The sequence below is a fragment of the Rhinolophus sinicus genome, linkage group LG13 (assembly GCF_036562045.2).
Source record: "Rhinolophus sinicus isolate RSC01 linkage group LG13, ASM3656204v1, whole genome shotgun sequence".
Lineage (NCBI taxonomy): Eukaryota > Metazoa > Chordata > Mammalia > Chiroptera > Rhinolophidae > Rhinolophus > Rhinolophus sinicus.
In genome coordinates this window covers 41,745,620-41,768,003 of record NC_133762.1, presented here as the reverse complement: position 1 = coordinate 41,768,003, position 22,384 = coordinate 41,745,620, and the positions used below count along the sequence as shown (strand labels likewise).

The following is a 22,384-nucleotide window of genomic DNA, read 5'->3' as shown; positions in this document are numbered from 1 at the left end:
GAGCAAGTTCTCTGTAGCACTAGACATGAATGAATTCCACAGCATGAATGACTGAGGAACAGGATGTTGAGAGAGGTCAGCAAGTCACAGAGGATGGGTTTCTGGGTTTTGTGGTTTGGGTGGTTTTCTTTAAACCATATGTTGACATGTCACACATTCACACACACAGAAAATGAAAATTATCCAGCCGTTATGTCATAATGTTTCCCTAGCAGTGATGAGTGTTCCCTCTTCACACAGGTTGGGCCGTCAGAGGATTTTTATTTGTACAGCCAGTTGTCTGAAGGAGGACAAGCCAAATTCTTCATTGACACTTGGTGTCTCTTTTTGCCCTGAAGGCTCGTCCTTCTCTTATTGGCTTCCTGGGGGTGCAGAGGTCAATCAAAGACCGAACCATGCTGCAGTCCCCTGCTGCTTCATGGGTAGTGAGAAGGCATATCCTCTCACCTTGGGTTTTCACACTCACAGAATGGAGCAGGAGCCCATCCACTAAGGGCACCAAGGATTAGACAAGGAACCAGAGAGATCTAGTCAGGGGTTGGCTACCCCAGTCACTATGAAACCCCTGCGAAGGCCTGTCCCTTCCGACCATAGTCTGATAAGTCATGAATCCAGCGCAAGTACCAGAAGTGTTATTACTAAAAGTGGATTAGGATCTAAGAGAACAGCCAGGGCACTGGCACTGGGCCACCCAGTGAGTCACTTCAGTTATCTCAGGCCTGCTCTGGGAATAATGACAGAGTTACTCCCAGAGCCAGACTGAGGGGTAGCTGCTGCACCAGTACGAAAACCAGTTCTTGTTTACGAGTCCCTGCCCTGGGCCAGGCCCCACAAGGAGTGTTTCCAACACTGCCTGGTGAAATTCTTTCCATTTTGTTTTGAGGCTTCAGCGTCTAGAGGGAGAGAAAGTGCTGGAGATGACCTTCCTGATTTCCTTCTTCCCCTAGCTTCCCAGTGAGGACTTGGAATGTACTGACTCTCAGAGCTGTGCTCTTTTCTGGAAGCTTTGGGAGGATTTTGAGGTTTGTCCAGGAGGCTTTTGAATGGTATTGGACTTATTTCTGAGAAGCTTCTTGTTAGAGGTACACAGGAGGAGGGTGAGTCCAGGACATGGAAGGGTGTGGATACTAAGCAATAGGTATGGGAACAATTTCTACCTCCTGACACCTGTTGACTCTCTTTTCTCTGTAAACAGTAGGTAGAGTCATCTTGTGGCCGGAATTGATGAGGTTGTGGTATTCGGAGAGTGTTGAAGATCTTGGCTGGGCCCTGGGGGGGGTTGGTGGGAGGGGTTGGGAGACGGCAGTGGAAGGACTGCTGGGCAGGACCGTGGGCTTGTTGAGGGTGAGGAAGCAGAGACCGCCCGTCGTCAGCTTAGCCACACATGGGCTTTGGAGAGAGCATAAGGAAAGGGAAAGGGGTGAGACAACAGAAGGGGTCCAGTGTGGTACAGTGCCCTGGCAACCTGTGTTCTGTACCTGGCTGCACCATCCCTTAGTTCTGTGACTTTTGGGAAAATCTCTCTAAACTTGCGTTTCCCCATTAGTCCTATAAGGAGAATAATATTTCCTTTTATAATTGTCGTGAAGATGGAAAACTAGTGCATATGACATGCTTGGTACTTAGAAAATACTGAGTAAAATCTGTTTCCATCCCTTCTCCTGACAAAAGGGATTAAAAGTAGGTCCTGCCCCAGGGATCTTCCCTGGATGTGGATGAGAGGAAAGTCAGAAGTGTCTGAGTAACGGGAAAATAGGGGGAGTGAAGGCTTCGAAGGCTCATGACATCAGAGGATGAGGTTTTTGAAGTGAGGTAGCTAGAAGGATGATCGGGCCTGTGGTCGGTCAGAGAGTAGGTTCTGGAGCTAAAGATTCCAGAGGTGAAAATGTTCTGGGTGCTGCTTTACTGCTGTGGAGTTGGGATTGAGGAGCGGTGAAGCCAGAATGTGCCTTGGACCATCCCTTAATCCCTCAGAAGGAACGGGAGTGTTGACTTTGAAAGAGAAGGCCATGGGCATATTGAGAAGCTATTCAAAATGTCGGGGCATGATTAGGAGGGCAGTAGACATGAGCAGTGAAGGAAAGAAGGGTCTGTGTCTCTAAAGGAATAAAAGTATTGTGCCAGCATCAAGGGGAATGGTCTGAGGCATGAGTAGCCACGACTCAGGAGGGCCATAGGGCAAGGCTGTGTGCAGGGGAGGCCAGGCTTTACTTGTTAGAGGTGGGAGACTTACTTGAACCTGGATGCCGTGAACTAGGCTGGCTGGTTGCTGGCTGCTGCTGACTCACATGGTAGGCTTGGCGTTACTTCCCGCTAGCTGATCATCTAGTTTTTTCATTGATACTCAGGCTCTGAACCTTCCTCTTTTACCTAAAAACTGCATCCATCTCCTCAACTTCTCCCCATCCCCATTAACACGCATACACAGTCTCACACACTCACCAGGTTTCTCTCTGGCCCCTGAAATCCCACCTCCTCAGGATGCCTTCAAAACATGAAGTGTCCAAAATTCCTCACCTTGGCTTTTGCTCTTCTTGTCATGACAACCTCTAGAGCCTTGGGACTACCTTCCTAGAGCTACAGTTCGTGGAATCAGTCCCTCTTCTTTGTCTCCTGTCCTCCACCTTAGCAATAAGATACAGATGACAGTGTCCCCAAGCCTGTGCCTCGAGTCCAAGAAGGACTTACTCTCTTCCCTATATGTGAAAACAGAGAAAGAAAGGCTGTTACAGGAACAGAAAGGATCCAGCTTGGACCAGCTCCAGAAAGCAGCTTCACCCAGGAGTCTTATCACTGTTCTGAGTGCTTCATCTGGGTCTCCAAAGCAAGCCCAGGTCCAGCCTTAATCCTTGTCGTGTTAACTGTCCTATCTGTGGTTCGCCCCCTAGGGTCCATACTGAGCTATTCCTTATGACCTTAGCCACCCAGGAAATAGCAGCTCTCCTTAGACCTGAATCCTTGTCCTGAGGAACCGACATCCAGTGTCCACGCCCCACCCATCTTGCTTTTGTGAACTACAGAACAGTAGACCTTCAGTGTCTGTAGAGCCCAGTTACTGCCTAACGCAAATGTTCATTTGCTGGACAGAGGGACCCTTAGGCTTCCTTCACCAGTCTTTCCCCTGAGACCTTAGTGCTCCGTAAGTGAGGGATAACGGTCTTTTTAGAGCTGAGCCAGCTTCTGCTGGCATAGGAGAAAGGAGCACCTAGAAACTCAGTAATGGAGCACACGTACCCAAAGTCTTTTTTTAGTGTGTTTTCCTGAAAGACATCCATATGTGCATGTGAATTTTGCATCTCCCCATCAGCTGATAACTTTCTCATTTGTTTTTTTCTAATTCTTCTGCAAAGAGTGTATTTGATGCTTGATTTTCCTCTGAGGCTCTAGGAGGGCACGTTGGCTTCCCCAGAGCACAGAGCTCAGCATAAACATCATGAAACTTCAGCGCTATATATATTGATCTCTAGTTACCACTCTGACATGCCCTGGTACCTGCAAGAAGGACATTGGAATCTGGCCCCCAGGATCCAGCCCTCCAGCTCTGACCAGTTCTGTTTTCCTTCCAGGGAAAGTGTATTTCTTCTCTAGTGGCCTTCTGTTTTCTCACCGTCATCATGGAAGTATCATCATTTCCAAGGATCACGTGAATTCCATTTCATTCTATGATGGGGTAGGTGTTTTACCAGTGCATAGCTTTAGTGTTCAGAGAGATACCCTCCTGAGGGGAAAACCAAATAACTCCCTGTCCCCACTCCACTGCCATGGGGCAGGATTCAGGAGTCAGCACTGCCCTTGAGGCAGGGGGCCTTGTCAACCTCACTGCTCTGTAAAGAGCTCAACTAGAAAGGGTTTCTGGGTCAGGAGGGCCAGCAACTACTCGTGGGCAATTAACTCATCCCAGAGAGGATCAGAAAGTAGGCTGAAGAAGGCCTCCAGTGTCTCCTGACAGGTGGCCTCCTACCCAGGGACACAAAGCTCGCCCCCTTAAGATCTGGAAAGAAGCTGCTCCCTGGAACATTCATGGGGCTCCACCTACATATTAGTATGGGAAAGAACTTTAAGTGAGCCAGAGAGGGAGAGAAATGGCTAACTTTCTCCATAAGGACTTAGCCCTACCCTGTCATGCAGACTTAACCTCCAGCTGCAGAAAGTTCCATCCCCAGAAGCATCCTTTAACTTCACCAGTCTGCACCAACATTTCCCCTTTCCCCTGGAGGAAGAGGGTAGTTAGGAGTTTCCTCTAGCCTGTACCCCTTGGCCAGAGCACAGCTTGTTTCTCAATGTGACACTCAACCTCAGCCTCAAAACCAGCTTATTTGGGAGCCAGGACAGACTAGATGAGATGGTTTCGGCAGAAGGTCAGAAAATGAAATCTGTGTGCAGTTTTTGAAAGAATCCTCTCCCCCACATGGAACCTGCTGCCTTAAAGCATGTTCGGAAATGCAGCCAGCCCACTGAGTCAGAGTGGATGGCCCTATAGATGAAAACTTTGATATTAAGTTAGGTCTCCCAGCGTCAGAGGAGAAAGGATGAATCATTCAAGTTACTGGGACTATAAGTTAGCTCATTTGAAGGGGGGGGGCAGGGGGGGCAAAGGAGTCTTACCTCACATCAAAAATTGAAATAAACTTCCGATAGATTAAAATTAAATATTTTAAAACTTCACAAGTAGAAGGAAGAATATTTTTTAAAATTGATTATTTATTAAACCTCTAGAAATGGGAAGACTCTCTAGCTTAGAAACGATATAAGAAAAGCATGTCAAATTTGACCACTTACGGATTTTTAAAATTTTTGCTGATAATTTATTGAAGTATACTTCCAATACAATTAACTATCCACTGAAAGTTTTGACAGATGTATACACTCATGAAACCATCGCAGTCAAGATACAGAAGAATCAACACCCCAAAAACGTTTTCTAATGTCCTTTTGCGGTTCATCTTTCCCTCTCTTCTGGCTTCAGGCAGCCACTGATTAGTTTTCTGTGACTGTAGATTAGTTTGCATTTTCTGAAGTTTTATATATTGTATAAATGGACATTCATTGTACATTCTGTATCCTTTTGAGTCTGGCTTTTTTTCTCTCAGCGTAATGATCTTTAGATTCATCCATGTTGTATGTATCAATAGTTCCTTTTAATTGCTTTGTTGCTGGTTAGTATTCCATTCTGTGGATATAGCATAAAATTTATCAGACTAATCATTTAAAACTCTAAAAAGTATCTCAAAAAGAATTAAAAAGCAGAAACTAAGCTGGGAAAAACATTTTTGGTGATTAAAAAAATGAGTTAATATTTCTTTTCTATGAAGAACTCTATATTTATTAACATGAAAACAGTCCCATCCCAGGTCAGAGGTGTTCGGAGGAGCTGAGCGTAGTTAACATATACAGGCATACCTTGTCTTACTATGCTTCACAGATGTTGCCTTTTTTAGGAACTGAAGGCAAGACCCTACACCAGCAAAAAGATTACAGCGCACTTTCTTGCAATACTCGCTTTGTTGTGCTGGTCTGGAACTGAACCCACAGTATCTCCGAGGTGTGCCTGTAGATGGAAGCACATCAGAAATGGCCTCGCACTGCCATGTGTAATAGTAAATTAGCAAAGAGTAGATAAAAGGTACTATTGGTAGAGGAGAAATGGAATAGGTATGAATGCCCAGCTATAGGGTTGGCTTACAGGGGAATGGGATGCAGTCTTTACAAATGTTTACAGATAGTTTGCAACAACATGGCAGATGCTAACAGTAAGTTTTAAAAGCAAAATCTGGAAATATAAAAATAAATATGATTTCCCAATGCCAAAAAAAAGGCAAGTCAAGTACTAAAATGTTAGCTGTAGTTGGGTTTAGGTGGTGGGACTTCAAATTACTTTTTAAAACCTTCTCTATACTATTTTTGTATTTTTTTCAAATTTTTAATTAATGGACATATTGCTTTTATAATAGAAAATTAAATGTTAAAAAAAAACCTTTTCTCCTAAGATCGGGAATAAGACAAGGATGCTCGCTTTTGCCACTTCTATTCAACATAGCGTTGGAAGTTCTAGCCAAAGCAGTTAGTCAAGAAAAAGAAATTAAAGTAATCTAAATTGGAAAGGAAAAAGTAAAATTATCTCTGTTCACAGATTACATGATCTTATGTGTAGAAAACCCACATATCTAGATTCCACACCAAAAAAAAAAAAAGTTAGAATTAATAAATGAATTCACTAAAGTTGCAGGATATAAAACACAAAAATCGTATTTCTATACCCTACCAATGACCAATTTGAAAAAGATACTAAGAAAAAAATTGTATTTACAATAGCATCAAAAATAATAAAATACTTAGTAATAAATTTAACCAAAGAGGTGAAAGACTTGTACACTGAAAACTATAAAACATTGCTAAAAGAAATTAAAGAAGACTTAAATGGTAAGATATCCCATCTTTATGGATTAGAGACTAATATTGTTAAGATGACAATACTACGCAAAGCAATCTACAAATTCAATGCAATTCCTATCAAAATCCCAACAGTATTTTTCACAAAAATAGAAAAACCCATCTTGAAATACATATAGAATCCCAGGGGACCCCTGAATAGCCAAAATAATCTTTAAAAAGAACAAAGTTGGAGGACTCACACTTCCTGATTTCAAAACTTACTACAAAGCTACAGTAATCAAACAACAGTGTGGCATTGGCATAAGGTCAGACATACAGGCCAACGGAATAGAATAGAGAGCCCAGAAATAAACCTTTGTATATATGGTTAAATGATTTCATCAAGGGTGCCAAGACCATTCAATGAGGAAAGGACAATCTTTTCAACAAATGGTGCTAGGACATCTGGATATCCACATGAAAAATAATGAAGTTAGACCCTTATGTTATGCCATATACAACTAAAAATAGAGCATAGGCCTAAAAGTAAGAGCCAAAACAAACTCTTAGAAGAAAACTTAGGAGTAAATCCTTGTGACCTTGGTTAGGTAATGATTTCTTAGATATGACACCAAAAAGAAAGACAACAAACGAAAAAATATATAAGTTGGACTTCATCAAAATTAAAAACTGTTCATCAAGGAACGCTAGCAAGAAAATGAAAACAACCCACAGAATGGGAGAAGATATTTACAAATCATATATCTGATACGGGGTTAACACTCTAGAAAGAATGTGGAGATATTTTTAGTTTAGAAGAAAAGATCCGTGTACTTCCTGTGTTTCACATATTGGAAAGCACATCTATAATTCAACCCAGTAAACTACATAATGTGAAAATAATTGCACTGAAATTCATCATGTATCTGACAGTAGTTGTGGTATCATGCAAATGGCTTTTCTCACTGATGCTCCCTCTTCTTCTCTTTAGGATTCCTCCAGTATTGTTGCTGCCCTTCTGATAGACTTCAGAAACTCATTACTTCCTCATCTCCCAGTTCATTTCCATGGATCGAGCAATTTTCTGATGATTGCCCTTTTCCCCAAATCAAAGATATACCAAGCATTTTACTCAGAGGTAACATCAAACAGTAGTCAGCAAAAGTATTTTTTTTTACTTTTTTTTTAGCAGTTTAGATAGTAAGGAGGCTTCTCAGCATTAACAGTGAGGTAATGAAAGGGAGAGTTATGAGAAGTGGCTGCTTCTAATCCCTTGGGTCTCACTGTTGCCATTCAAAAGTGAGAACCTAAAGGGACTGAACAAAAGGCTTTTCATCTTCTAAGAAAGTTCTTCTTTGTCCCTTTAAATCCTAATTAGACTCACTTTCCTTGCAGCCCCTGTGTTGAATTGTTGGGCCCTACCTACTGGATCAGAGCTCTCTACCCCACTCCAAGCTCTCCCTCCCCATGTTCACAGGCCCTGCCCTAGTGGATGGTCCCACCTGGCAGACTGTATATTCTAGGCACTCAGCACAGATTGCATGAGTGAGGGAGCTTACTGAGAATTACACAACCCACCTAGAGACCAAGCAGCAGCCAAAGTCCAAACAGATGGCCAGCCTCATGATGGGTGGAAATGCTTGGAAAGGTGTGATTGCAGCAGCTTGTGAGGGGACAGTGTCCCTCCCGCAGGATACATTCCTAGAACATGGAGGAGACAGGAGTTGGCCTTGGCTGCGGACGGCATCTCAGGCCAGTCTGTTTCTCCCTCTTCCTGCCTGCTGGTCCTTCCTACCTCTTTGTGCTTGTCCTTCCATCCAGGAACATGGAGGCAGCCCTTTAGATTCTCTTTCAGCCATCCCTCTGCCTGCAGACAGGAGTTGCTTGAACTACTCTTTCTGTCTGGCCCTTTCACCAGGGAAGAACATGCCCCTTCTGCCAGAACAGTGTTACCTGACACCTTCCTCCGTGCTTCCTGGCCTCTAAAGGAGCAGAATCCCTGGGAGAGGAACCCTGAAAGAAATTCTAGTTCTGAAAAATACAGAACAAAATTGCTTCAGGGCTCTATTTTTGAAACAAACTTGTTTGTTATGATGGTTTGTCTCTGTACTGACAGTCTAGATTTTCAACAACCATCAAATCCCCATGTGGGTTCCATATCCTGTTGTTGGTTTTAAAGTGTTCTTTGCTCAAATTCTGTTTTGTTTAGGTCTTCTCCCTCTGGCAACAGCAGGCTAACTCAGGACTGTCTTTAAAAGTGATCCAGGAAGATGGATTATCTGTGGAACAAAAGAGATTGTAAGTGGCTGCCTTCACTGTTTATGCTTGCTCCCCTAAGCTGTGCGAGTCTGCTCTCTCTGCAGGATAGGATGACTGAGTTATGTAACACAGGGGTCTTGGCTTCTAAAAAAAGGGCCGACACAGTCATTTCAGTGCTGCCAACTCGCAGGTAGCAAATTTCCTTAGGGAAATAGAAGTCAAGGAAGATGAAATCCACCAAGAATCAGAAACCCATATGACGAAGGGTTTCAGGCCAAGCTTCCTTTGTGGGCACACTAGGTGTTGTGCACTGACACCCCATTTTGTTTAAGTCCGTGAGATGCTTGTTTTAGAAGTGTTGACTCTGTCATGGGACACTGGCTTGAAGGTATCAGACCAAGTTACGTAACGTATATGTGCTGTACGGAGATGGAGTTCTAAATGTGAGCTTTTGATATTCCAGACACTCCAGTGCACAGAAGCTCTTCAGTGTCCTGAGCCATTCTGCCGGGGAGAAACGGAGTCCTCTAAAGCTCCTCTCAGCTAAACTCCCCGATCTGGACTGGTGAGCTCTGCTTTTCTGTTGATAGATGTTTCGTGTTCTGGCTTTTGAAATGTGAGAAGCTTCAGTGTTGGTCCTTTCTAAGTTCCTTTTTCTTCATAGCTTCTTAAGGATCATTGTAAAAGGTCGTAGTGACACACCATATACAATTTTGTTCTCTAGAGAGAATCTAAGATTTATTTTTCAGCAATTAAAGAGTTTCTCATGTTAAAACGCAAAGTCAGGCAAGGCTGGTGAGAGTAACATAATAGCGTGGTCTTTGTTTTTCTAGGTTTCTCCAGCATTTCGCTGTCAGCAGCGTTAGTCGGGAGCCTGTGATGAGGACCCATCTCCCTGTCCTGCTGCAGCAAACTGAAATCAACCCTACTCACCAAGTAGAAAATGACAAGGTACAGCCGCTCACCAAGTGTGATGGGAGTTCATGGGAAGAGAATCCTGATAGCCTGCCTTTGGTTCTTCTGTGTCAGTCAACAAAAATCGCTCAGGCAGAGTCCCTTTTCTAAGGCTCTCCACCTCCTTGGACACTGATGTAATGATACACAGAAAACGTGTTCTACACAGTGACTAAGGACCGGCGTCCTCATTAACCCCAGCCAAGCCCCATGGCAGTGGTAACACTCGGGCATCTTGCCGTGCCTCCCCTTGCTTCTCTAGGCCTTTCAAACTCTTTGCTCCGTGCTCTCATGTTGTCAGCTCTTTCTGGTTGTGACAAGGACTTAGCTGGCAGTGGTGACACATTGAGCTTAACAAAGGGATGGGCCTTGTTTGTTGGGCCTTGCTGTCATCAGCAGGGTAAGGTGATGCTTTATAAACATTGTCTTCCCAAGAGTGGATTTTAATCTGCTCCTGCCTCACACTCGCCTCTTAACCCCTCCCACCATTTCTTTGGAGCCGTATGTCTTTATATACTCAAAGAGGGCATTTATTTCTGTGCAAGACACTCCACTGCAAAAGAAAATAGAAACATTAAGCAATCAGAAGCTTCATTTTTCCCTTAGGCAAGAGTTTAAAAACGAAAATGCGTAGCTGTTACATTTTGTTTAAAAGGTGCCGTAGAACTTGCCTTCAACTAAGAAGGTTTCTGGCGTAGATATGTGTGCTGTAAACAGAGGCCTGGGCACTGAGGAAAAGGCACCAACACGGGGAAATGTGGATGGGAGGAGGTTAAACAAAAACATCAGTTACATAGAGTACTGCCCACAGGAGCAAAAAGGGATACGGAGTAGGGGCCTGGTCAGAGGGGAGGAGGGAGAGCTTCTGCTTCCCACAAAAGGAGAGGGATCCACAGCTCTCGCTCTGCTGATGCGACCATCTCAAATCATGGATGCCACCAGGCTGAGCTTTAGTCTAAGTAATCTGTGACCAGGCCTGTCCCAGTGAGTCTTGTGTGTTGTGATAAAACACATTTAAAGAGGCCCTTGCCGTGCTATGTCATTTATATCTACATCCTTCAGCAGTTGCATGGTTCCTTTCCTCCTTGCTTGACCCCTTCTTTGTCAATGAATTTCTTCAAGTTGCTTTGCAATATCTGCCTGCAGAGGGCCCTGTTTCCTTGTGGTTGTGTACTGAGGTTAGGGCAGTCCAGCCGGGCTCCTCTTTTCCCCATCAACACTCAGAAATGCTTCCTACACCAGTTTGTTTCCTTAGCTCAGGCTATGTGGCTTAGAGGGTACGGCAGCCAGACAGAAACCTCCCCACTGCCACTTGTCTCCTGAAATTACCACGTCAACTGAGCCCATGGTATTTTTGTCCGGACCTACTTTCTGCCCAGTATTTTCCATTGTATTTTAATTGATCTAGTCACAATCTGCTCCGTGAAAATTATAATAGTAATACAAAATTTAAGATGTGTTTGCTATGTGCCAGACCATGTTCTAAGCACTTTACGTATATTAACTCAGTTAATCATCACACCTACCCCTCAAGGTAGGTTCTGTTGTTAGTTCAAGGTCCCATAGCTAGTGAGTTCGAATTGAGAACCAGTGAGATAGCCCGTCTCATGATGGGTGGAAATGCTTGGAAAGGTGTGATTGCAGCAGCTTGTGAGGGGACAGTGTCCCTCCCGCAGGATACATTCCTAGAACATGGAGGAGACAGGAGCTGGCCTTGGCTGTGGACGGCATCTCAGGCCAGTCTGTGTCTCCCTCTTCCTGCCTGCTGGTCCTTCCTACCTTCTTGTGCTTGTCCTTCCATCCAGGAACATGGAGGCAGCCCTTTAGATTCTCTTCAGCCATCCCTCTGCCTCCAGACAGAGTTGCCGGCTCTACAAGACCGTTCTCTTAACCTCTCACACAGCGCTCCCTCCCAGTCGAATCACAAACCCACATGGCTTTTCTTTCATGTAGGTCATTATCAGCATTGTAACTGGCCTCCCGGGCTGTCATGCTAGCGAGCTCTGTGCTTTTCTGGTCACTCTGCATAAGGAATATGGCAGGTTAGTATGGCTGCTGCCTTTGCTTTGGGGAAAGGGATTCTGTGCCTGGGCCTGCCGAGGCCCTGGGAAACCTTCACCAGGTACTGACTTTTGGTATAACTGGTATCAGCACACATCACCTATCCATTCATTTGACACATTTGTACTGAGCACTTCATGTTTGCCAGGCATTGTTCTAAGTGTAGAGTACAAATGAACAAAACACACTAGCAATTCTGTGCCCTCATGGAGCTTACATTCTAGTGTGGGGAGACAGTTAACCAGGTAAGGAAAATAGTATATTAAGCAAAGTGCTATGGAGAAAATAAAGCAGAGAAAGCTATAGGGAGTGCTGGGCTGGCCGGGGAATGGTGGGGTTGGGGGCAGAGGAGAGCAGGGATTCCAGCTTTAAATTGGGTGCTCAGGGGAGATCTCACTGAGAAGGTGACATTTGAGCAAAGCCCTCAGGAAATGAGGAAGTGAACCCTTAGCTACCTTGGAAGAGCACTATCGCAGCAGGACCAGCACAGGCCAAGGCCTGTCAGCAGGGCAATTCAGGACCACGCTGGTTAGAACTTGGGAGCTGGTGAGTGACGATGCGATCCATCCCTGACCACAGAGGGACTGCGTGAGTTCAGCTGCAGCTGGGACACGGGCTCAGGTGAAAGTGGGGAAATCATTCATCCATCACTTCCACCTGCCTGGCAGTTTAATAAACAATTCTCCTGACTGAGCAGGGCATTTAATATCTAGTCAGTCTACCTCAAAGTAAGGCATCCTACAGGAGGCCATAGAGGAATTTGAGAAGACTGCAGTCGCCTGGAGTTTCAGGTGGGAGGTGAGTTTTGGAGAGATGCTAGGGAAACATTGGACCTTCTTTATAAGTACTAAATAGTTAACCAGTTTCTCCCGCATTTCCATTGCTTTTGTTCTGTAAACAGTCTGAATTCTTCACCCTGCCCATTTCTTATTTTGAGCAAGAGTTTTACTGAGCACCAGACTAAAGCCATTGTAGTGACTGCCCGGTCAAGAGTCTTTCTCAACTCTGAAGTCTATTGGTCAAGTCTATTGACCTTTTTCCCTGTGGCAAGACATTTCCGGTCAAAAGCTCCAAGAGTTGTGGTTTCAAAATATGGGCCTCCCCACCCAGCCGTGCCCTCAGCCTGTGTCTTTGGTACCAAGATTGCTCTCTCCTGTATGGATTCACTGGGCAGAATGTGGGAGTACTGGGCACATTTGAATCCACTAGCTGAGCTTACAGGGACAGCCAATCAGGTGGCCCCCATGCTGAGATTACACTTGCCGTTTCCAGGTGGATGGTATACCGCCAAATCATGGATAGCTCCGAATGTTTTCATGCTGCCCATTTCCAGAAGTACCTTTCCAGTGCCCTGGAGGCCCAGCGGAACCACTGTGCCCGCCAGTCAGCCTACATCCGCAAGAAGGCCAGACTGCTGGTGGTATTACAAGGGTGAGCACTGGAAGTCTCCTGGGGGGCAGGGGGGTACGGTGGTGACCTTGTCATTACTGTTGTTTCATGTGTGGCCAACCTGGGGCACAGAACAAACTCCACACACACATGAGCAGTGTCAGCGCTGCACAGAGAGGCCTTAAAGGAGCAAGGACTCTTGTTGCCACCCTGTGGCCTAGAGTGGCTGGTGTGGCTTGCACACAAGTTTCAAGTTTGGCTTAAATATCGTAATATCCCCAAAAGATGGGGAATTACAGAGGAAGTTTTCTGGGCAAGATTCCTTGATAATTCTTACAATAGTGGTCCCTAAACCTCTTCCTTCACCTTCTAGGCAAGGGAGCTTCATCTGTTTAAGCCCTCCTCCTGTGGAATTGCAGAGACAGCCCCCACACTCTGCAATCTCAAGCCCCACCATCCCTGGGGTGGCTGGTTTAGGAGGGTTTCCTGGGACCCTGTGAGGAGCTTGAATAGTCCGTTTGAGCAAGGAGCTTCCTGGGAGGACAGGTTTGACAGTGTGTATCACTGTTCCGGGGTCCTGGCTGCAAGCAGCTCCCCTTGACCTGTTCTAAGGCCTTCCAGGGAGGAGCCCTGTGCAGGCCCATCACCCTCCCGCCCCCAACCCAGAGCACAACGTGCCGGGTCAGGAAAATATGGGCTGTGCTCTTCACCTGTGTGTGTCACTATGGTTGGTAATAAGTACTCTATTGGCAGACCCCACAAAGTGCTTTTGTGCTATGCTGTGTTTTTTGTGCTCAGAATAATTAGTATTTGCAATTGGCTAATTGTTTCTGGTAAAGATCAGGCCCAGATCCAAAGCCATGTTTGGTCTCCTGTGTGTGGTGGTGAGAACTGGAGGAAAGCCAGGCCAGTGAGCGAGGCAGGAGGTGGGCAGGACTGGGCACCCCACCTGGCCATCGTTTCTCTTCTTCAGGCCTTGTTCTCACCCCTGCCATGGGCTTCCCTTCAGTCAGCCCCTTTGTCCTACCGTGGGCTGAGGTTGTGGAAGCCACAGAGCAAGAGTCTGGGTCTGAAACCACATTTTCTTCTAGTTGTCCATCGCTGCTAATGGTCAAAAGAATGGATTGGCCCCTGTCAGAGTTGAGAGTCATTGGGGGTGTGGATCTGGAGTCAAATTTGGCACCTTAACATTGTGAGGCTGAGGTCATTGCCATCTTCAGTCACTTCAGAGAGTATCTCTGACTCCTTGTCTCTGACTGTACAAGTCTGCAAAAGTGTCAGCTGTCCTGGCCACTCTGGACTGCAGCGACAGTGTGTGGCCAGCCCACTCTCGTACTCTCAGACCCAGCCTTTGTCCAGGATGCCAGGGACCTCAGATTTCCTGAGGGCCTTGAGCCAGGGTGTCAGCTAAGTGCTGTGGCTCTCACTAAGACACTGTCCTTATAGGCTGGGCCCATTGTCCCGAGGCTCAGCAGGAACACGTGGCAGCCTCCTTTTTGCATGTCCATCTGCTTGGGGCTGGACCTTCGAGCCCAGTATTGAGATTGCTGGTGAAGGAAGCTTCACAGTTGATACTTTATTATTTGAAGAACCCAGAAGCTTCTCAGTTGATACTTTATTATTTGAATGTTACTTTTATCTTCATTTATAGGATTCTTTGGGGGAAACCTGTGGCTAAAGCAGTTTTCTTTTGCTCCTAGAGTAGGCTGGTGCCACTCAACTGCAGCAGTGGGTTGTCATTGAGGGGCAGTGGTATTGAGCTTTAACATCAAACGGAACTATTTGCCATTGTTTTAAAAGTTAATGTATTTTTGAAATGATAAAAATGTTTAAAGGTGGGACAGATAGTGGTTGTCAGGAGTTAGGGTGAGAGTGGGGGGCACGAGGTAGGTGGGTGTGGTTATAAAAGGGCAACACGAAGAGTCTTTGTACTGATAGAACTGTTCAGTATCATGACTGTGGTGAACATAGGAATCGACACGGGTGACAGAATCACGCAGAACTTAATACGTACAACACAAATAAGTAAAACTGGGGAAATTGGAATGTCTAAAAATTAACTTTACGGAATTTGAGGAGCTGTATTCGTTTACACTTTGGAATGTTATAAAATGATTCTTTAAATTATCTACATTTAAAACAAAGTATCTCTCTCAAAACAAAAATTGAATTAATGTGAAACATGTGCCCAAATTGTAGGCTTAAATTGCAAACATAAAACAGAGCCCAAAGGACACTTGAATTGAGTATCTTATTTCAGAGTAAAGGAAGTTTAAGTCCTGCTGGGCTTTTGTTGTGTTTTTATTTTTAATAAAGAGAGTACTGACAAGAAAGAGGCAAACATGGAAGAGCCAGCTTTTTGCCTTCATCATGCATTTGGGCAGTTTAGCCATAGTGGCAGCTGTTGTGGTCTGCTTCTGTGGTGAGGGCTGCCTCCTTCTGTTTGGAGGCCACACCCAGGACACTTACTGTAGGGCAGGGGCTAGGGAGGGTGGGTCCAGCATTAATAAGCAGAGTGGCTGGCACCAAGGACCTCCTCTCCTGCCACAGGGCTCTGGGCTGCAGTGCCCAGATGCATCATATAGATGCACTGGCCTCACCAGGAGTCTGGGGCCTGTTTTCAGTCTAACCATCTTTCATTAAAATAAATGAAGATCAGGGCGGCCGGTTAGCTCAGTTGCTTAGAGCGCGGTGCTCTTAACAAGGTTGCTGGTTCAATCCCCAAGTGGGCCACTGTGAGCTGCACCCTCCACAATTAAATTGAAACAACTACTTGACTTGGAGCTGATAGGTCCTGGAAAAACACACTTAATAAATAAGTAAATAAACAAACAAATAAATAAGAATGAATGCTCTGAAAACCTGGGAATTCTCCAGCCACCCTCTCTAAGGGTAGACCTATTGTATTAAAATTACCAAAATCTGCAGGATTGGCTTGTAAATCTTTCAGTTCTTTACAGCCTCAAGAAATGAGAGTCTTTACAGGTTTATACCAAACATGGACAATAAAAAGCTCCCAAACACTTTTTTTTTTGGAGTCGGGGAAAGCTAATACAGAGGAGCAAGGCTAGGGCACTTTAACCATGAGAGTTAAATCCATTAAACACAACCACGAAGAGATTCGGGGCAGGGTACAAGCATCAGTCCGTGTGTGTGCATAAGGGCCTGGCGATGTGGGCAGCGTGGGGGCTCTCCTGGCAGGCAGGCCCCCCCAGACACTGAGAACCAGTGGAAAGAACCCCACGCGGTCATGCACACAGAAGCCCCGGCAGGAGGAGAAGCCTTTGAGAGCAGCCAGTGAGCAGCGGGCTCACTCTGAAGGCTCCCGGGCTGCCAGACCCTCGTAGGGGAGCTCTAGGCCTTCGCACACCCTGTTCTTCACTGAATCACTTCTGGTTTGTCGGGACTGAGGCAGACCTGTGGGGAGGAGTGCTAAAATTGTAATCAAGGATAAAGCCAAGTGCCGGTTTTACAGATGCATTGTGTGTGTAGCAACTCAGGAAATGGCTCCGGCAGGCTGTTCCTATCCCGCCAGCCACCCAGGCCCATGTGATCTGCAAGGCTACCCATCAGCTTTGCCTTCCCTCCATAGGAACTGACCTTTTGGTGATCGGCTGGGTCCAATTGAGAAAGTGTTATCCACAGAGTGAAAGGACACATCCCTTCTTGGAGTAGCCATGAGTCTGCCCGGGGTTGAATGTCCAGTTCATTTATCTACCCGGCTTTAGACACCATAGATTACACCACTCAACAACTGCCTTGCATTTTAATTGGAAAGACAGACTGTAAACAAATAAAGGAGAAAAACAAAGTATGTGCTTTGGAGAAGAATTGGGACTTGGGCAGGTTGTGCCAGAGGGAGAGTTGCTGTATCACACAGGCTGTATCAAGTCAGGACAGCTCCCTCATAAGGGAGTGAGAGAGCAATCCTGGCAGACATCTAAGGAAAAGAGCATCACAGGAGAGGGGACAGAGAGTGCACAGTGGAAGTATGCCTGGAATGTTCAGGGAATAGCCAGGAGGCCAAAGTGGCTGGATGGTAAGGGAAGGAATAGTAGGAGATTAAACTCTGTTCTGCAGTGTGGGGTCAGGTCATAGAGGGCTGTCGGATCATTGTAAGGGCTTTGGCTTTCACACACAGTGAGAGGGACGCCACCCACTCAGTGGCTGAGCATGACGGGATTAGCACGATTTCTCTGGCTTCTGTGTTGAAAACAGGTTGGGGAGAGGCAAGGACAGAAGCAGACAAACCAGTGAGGAGATGGGGGATGTGACCCAGGCAAAAGATGTAATAGTTTGGACCCAATAGTAACATGGGAGTGTGAGCCGTGATCTCATTCTAGTTATATTTTGAAGATTGAGAGAAAATGAGGTCAGTGGTGACTCCAAATACTTCGGCCTGAAGGAGTCTCCTCTGCTGAGAAGGACAAGGCCTTGGGAGGCGCAGGCCTGGGGGAGTCAGATCATGAACATAGTAAGTTCTAAGTGGAAATATCTGGAGTTTGGAGGGAGTTCCAGGCAGGAGATACGAATGCAAGCAGTGTGTAACATGTGCCTGCTGACTTGGAGAGGGACCTGACGACCGCCCTTTCTCTCTTGCCTGCATGTTCTGTGAGGTGGAAAGAAAGGAAAGAGTTATTTAAAAAAACAAAACAAAAAAGGCCAGTGCAGGAGTTCCTAACTTGATTAGAAAATAGGCTTAAGAACACGAGTCCCACCTGTGCAGGCTTCCCTTTACCCCCAGGATGGGGGGAGGGGGTGTTCTTCCACTCACTTCTTGCATATTTATGAGGACTGATGGAACTTGGGAATGCAGAAATACTGTGGGCTCTCGGGGCTCTAGCTCATGAAATAGTGTGACCCCCAAGGAATCACAGTCTCCTCCTTTGATCTTCCTTCCACCCCTGCTCACTCAGCCACTCAGTGTTCCCCTCTCCGTGCCCCAATCAGTGAACTTACCTTTACTTTTTCTTCTCCAGTTACACAGATGTTATTGATGTTGTCCAGGCCCTGCAGACCCATCCAGACTCAAATGTCAAGTCCTGCTTCACCATTGGTGCCATCACGGCGTGCGTGGAGCCCCTGAGCTGCTACATGGAGCACAGGTACGGACTTAGGACCACATCCAGCCCGTAGGACACGGTGTGTTTAATGTACAGAAAGCAGTTTTCTGTCATCCACTAGGAGACACATCTTTATGTTTGTTTTTCTTGGAATGTGTCAATCTACCTTACTTGCTCTGTTGTTACTTGATTAGTGCCAGGTTCTCAGGAGACCCCTTTGGACTAGCAGCCTCTCACCACTTTTCTTCGTGTATGAAAAAGTTCATCTGGGGCAGTGGAACTTGAAACAGCTTTTTCCAGAAAGAAATGTCCATGGAAGCCTTTTCTGTTCGTTTTTACTGCAGGGAAACAGCTTCTTCCAGAAGGAAATGTCCATGGCAGCCTTTTCTGTTCATTTTTACTGCAGGGGAAGGGCCTGTGTCCCAAGGCTCTTGGACTGTCTTACAGATACTTTTTCATATGGTTATGCTGTCTTAACTGCCATCTTACCTCAGTTCATGACAACATTCATTCTCACTACTAACAGAAAAATTTTTATTTTTAACTTTGGACATAATATGACAACAACAAAAAATTCATCCATAATCTCATACAACTCAATGTAACTATTATAATTTCTTTAAGATTTTTTTTTTTTTTAATTGGGGAAGGGGAACAGGACTTTATTGGGAAACAGTGTGTACTTCCAGGACTTTTTCCAAGTCAAGTTGTTGTCATTTCAATCTTAGTTGTGGAGGGTGCAGTTCGGCTCTAGGTCCAGTTGCTGTTGTTAGTTGCAGAGGCAACTAACACAGCCCACCATCCCTTGCGGTAGTCGAGGAGATGAACCGGCAACCTTGTGGTTGAGAGGCCGCACTCCCACCAACTGAGCCATCTGGGAGCTCAGCGGCAGCTCAGCTCAAGGTGCTGTGTTCAATCTTAGTTGCAGGGGGCACAGCCCACCATCCTTTGTGGGATTCATGGAGTTGAACCAGCAACCTTTTGGTTGAGAGCCCACTGGCCCATGTGGGAATCGAACCGGCAGCCTTCGGCGTTAGGAGCACGGAACTTCAACCGCCTGAGCCACCGGTCCAGCACCCTATTATAAATTTTTTTTAATTCTTTCCCAGTCTTTTTGTGTGCATGCGTTTTTATAGTTGTGGTGTACATATAATTTTATATCCTTCTTCTTAGGTTCACATACAAACATATTATGTAAGTGAACATATATATGTTCCCATATCACAGTGGTACTTACATTTTGATTAATTATATAATCGTTGATTATGTGGATAAACATAATTGTCTTAACAGTTTCTTCCCTGTCAGTCACATAGATTGTCTCAAACTTTTTGTTATTATAAGTAATGCTGTGGGAACATCTTTATCCACATGAATTTCTCAAATTTTAAATAATTTCCTTAGAATAGGTTCCTCAAAGAGATGTTATTTAAGTGTATGATCAGTTTTATTACTCTTTATTCACATTTCCAGATTGCTTTTTGAGTAGGTTTTACAGTTTGCACTGCCCCAGTGGTGTCTCAAAGTACCTATTTCATCATGAAAGCATTCCTGAGAGGGGAGAGTTTCAAGCATTACATTGTCTCTTCATAGAGCCTCTCCTTTCAGCCCAGTGGAATATTCCCAGGTCTGCAATCATGTGGTCTTTCTGGTTAGTCCATGTTGTTATCTCCTGGTAAATGATTGACCTATCCTTAGACCTTCATCTGAAAAAACTCCCTTCCTGTTTGGATCCCGAGTTGATATTTTTAGATTTCTCATAGAAATTACACTAGAGGTTACGTCCCTGATCACCTTGACTGATCTCGAGAAATGTCTTCATCATTCTGTCTTCTCTTTGGCTGAGACCTGGGTTCTGCTCTCCCATAGAAAAGCCCAGGTGGTCTGTTTTCCTTCTGTCGTAGGTTAGGATACTATAGTGAATGCTGAGCATCACCTTGTACTTCAGACCGCCAGGTTGACTCTTACATGCCACTCCTTCTACCATTCGTGTCTCTTCTTTTTGTCAAGTTTCTATTTAAAGATGAATTAAAGCAGAAGGAAGTGTAACATGGGACTAGATACTACCATAGATAGATACCACCATAAAAAATGTAGGAAAACATAGTAATAAGAAAACAACAGATGGAGGTTATACTTCGGAAGAATTAGCCCAGACAAATACTCTTCTGCACTGTCGGAAAATAAGAAGAGGAGCTAACAGGATGGGGTGGCTAAAGCTCAAGGAATTGATATAAAAGGCCTGGGGAAATGGGCAGGAGGGACCTTCTTGGGGTGATAGAAGTGTTCTAAAATTGAACTGTGGGGTGGTGACACAACTCTAAATTTACTTTGAAAACATCATTGAATTGTACATTTAAATGAATGACTTATGATATGCAAGTTATACCTCAATAAAACTAAATAGAAAAGATCAGAGGCAAAAAGGAGTTTAGCGAACAAAGGTAGATGGAAAATGAACTGTTAGAGGCCTGGAAAGAAAATAAAGATAATAATAAAATCACTATGGAAATGAAAATCTCAGTCAAAGCCAAGAGCAACTCTCAAACCCTGTAGGGCTGCCACTTCCTTCACCAGAAAACGGGGTCTGCTTACCATAAATTCCTTCACTCACCTTGCTCACTGCCAGTGGGAGTCTTGTGGTACATCTGGTTGGTAGAACTTAGATCACATGCCTGTACCAGACTGCAAGAAAGACTGGAAAAGCCCTTTTCTGCAGTTGACAAGAGGCATGGGCTGCCTAAGTCCAAGCCTAGGGTGGGCATTTAGAAGGGACTGGGCAGTCCAAAATATGACATGTGTTCTGCAGTGTTCAAAACAACACTTTATAATCTCAATGAACTGGAAATAATCCAAATGCTATTTAGGGACTGGATTCCAAGTGCTAATTAGAGCCTGGTTAAATTTGGGGATATCCATCTAATGGAATATTATGCAGACATTTTAAAAATCAAGTCAGTTTTTATGTACTAACATAGAAAAATGCCCACAATGTTTTGTGAAGTGAGAAAAGCAAATTGCCCAAAACAATATGTATTTTTTTAAATGTTTATTTGTATATTCATAGGAATATCTAGAAGGAAACATATCAAATGTAATAGTGGTTTCTCCTGGGAAATGGCCACTTTCTTGGGGACCAGTATTGGCTGATGGGGAAACCATTTGATATTTTATAATATGTATGTATATTGCTTTGTAAAAATATAATGTTATTGAAATATAATTCACATACCATATAATTTTTTTACAGTCACTCCCCATTCCTTCCTCCTCCCAACCGTTGGCAACTATTTGTCTACTTTCTGTTTCTGCAGATTTGCTTATTCTGGACATACATATAAATGGAAGCATATAATATGTGGTCTTTTGTGTCTGGCTTCTTTCACTTAGCATAATGTTTTCAGGGTTCATCCATGTTTCAGCACTTCATTTCTTTTATGGCCAAATAATATTTTATTGTATGAATATATCACATCTTATCCATTCATCAGTTGATGGACATTTGAGTTGTTTACACCTTTTGTCTATTATAAATGATACTGCTATGAACATTTGTGTACAAGTTTTCATGTGGTCATATGTTTTCCAGTCTCTTAGATATATACCTAGTGATAGAATTACTGAATCATGATAACTGTACATTTCAATTTTTGAGGAGCTGCAAACTGTTATCCATAGCCACTGTACCATTTACCTTCCCACCAGCAATGTATGAGTGTTCGTTTCTCCACGTCTTCACCAATACTTGTTATTGTGTGTATTTTTTATTTTAGCCATCCTAGTGTGGAGTGGTATCTCCTTGTGGTTTTGATTTGCATTTTCCTAATACTAATGATACTGAGAATTTTTTCCTTTGCTTATTGGCTGTCTGTGTATCTTCTTTGGAGAAATATCTAGTCAAATCCTTTGCCCATTTTTAAATTGGGTTGTCTTTTTTATTGAGTTTGAAGACTTCTTTATATATTCTGAATCCAAGTTCTTTATCAGGTATTTGATTTGTGGAAATTTTTCTCCCATCAGTTATCCTTTTTCCTTGATATTATTCTTTGAATCACAAGATTTTTATTTTAATGAAGTCCAGTTTATTTTTGGACTTCATATTTTTTCATACCTAAGAAACCATTGCCTAATTCAAGGTCACAGAGATTTACCCCTGCATTTTCTTCTAAGTGTTTTAATAGTTTTAACTCTTAGATTTAGGCCGGTCTTCCATTTTGAGTTCATTTTGTATAAGGTGTGAGATAGGAGTCCAACTTCATTATTTTGCAACTGGATATCCAGTTTTC

General features: G+C 44.3%; 1 protein-coding gene across 5 annotated transcripts in view; it reads left to right on the top strand.

Moving 5' to 3' along the window:
- DNAAF9 (dynein axonemal assembly factor 9) overlaps positions 1–22,384 on the top strand; it is a 116,835-nt gene that overhangs the window by 66,811 nt on the left and 27,640 nt on the right. For all 5 annotated transcript variants that reach the window (XM_074318062.1, XM_074318061.1, XM_074318060.1 and 2 more), the window contains 8 exons: positions 3,567–3,670; positions 7,364–7,510; positions 8,582–8,670; positions 9,095–9,196; positions 9,465–9,582; positions 11,539–11,627; positions 12,919–13,077; positions 18,015–18,140. In XM_074318062.1, coding sequence (XP_074174163.1) covers positions 3,567–3,670; positions 7,364–7,510; positions 8,582–8,670; positions 9,095–9,196; positions 9,465–9,582; positions 11,539–11,627; positions 12,919–13,077; positions 18,015–18,140 — 934 coding nt within the window. The remainder of the gene's footprint in view (positions 1–3,566; positions 3,671–7,363; positions 7,511–8,581; positions 8,671–9,094; positions 9,197–9,464; positions 9,583–11,538; positions 11,628–12,918; positions 13,078–18,014; positions 18,141–22,384) is intronic.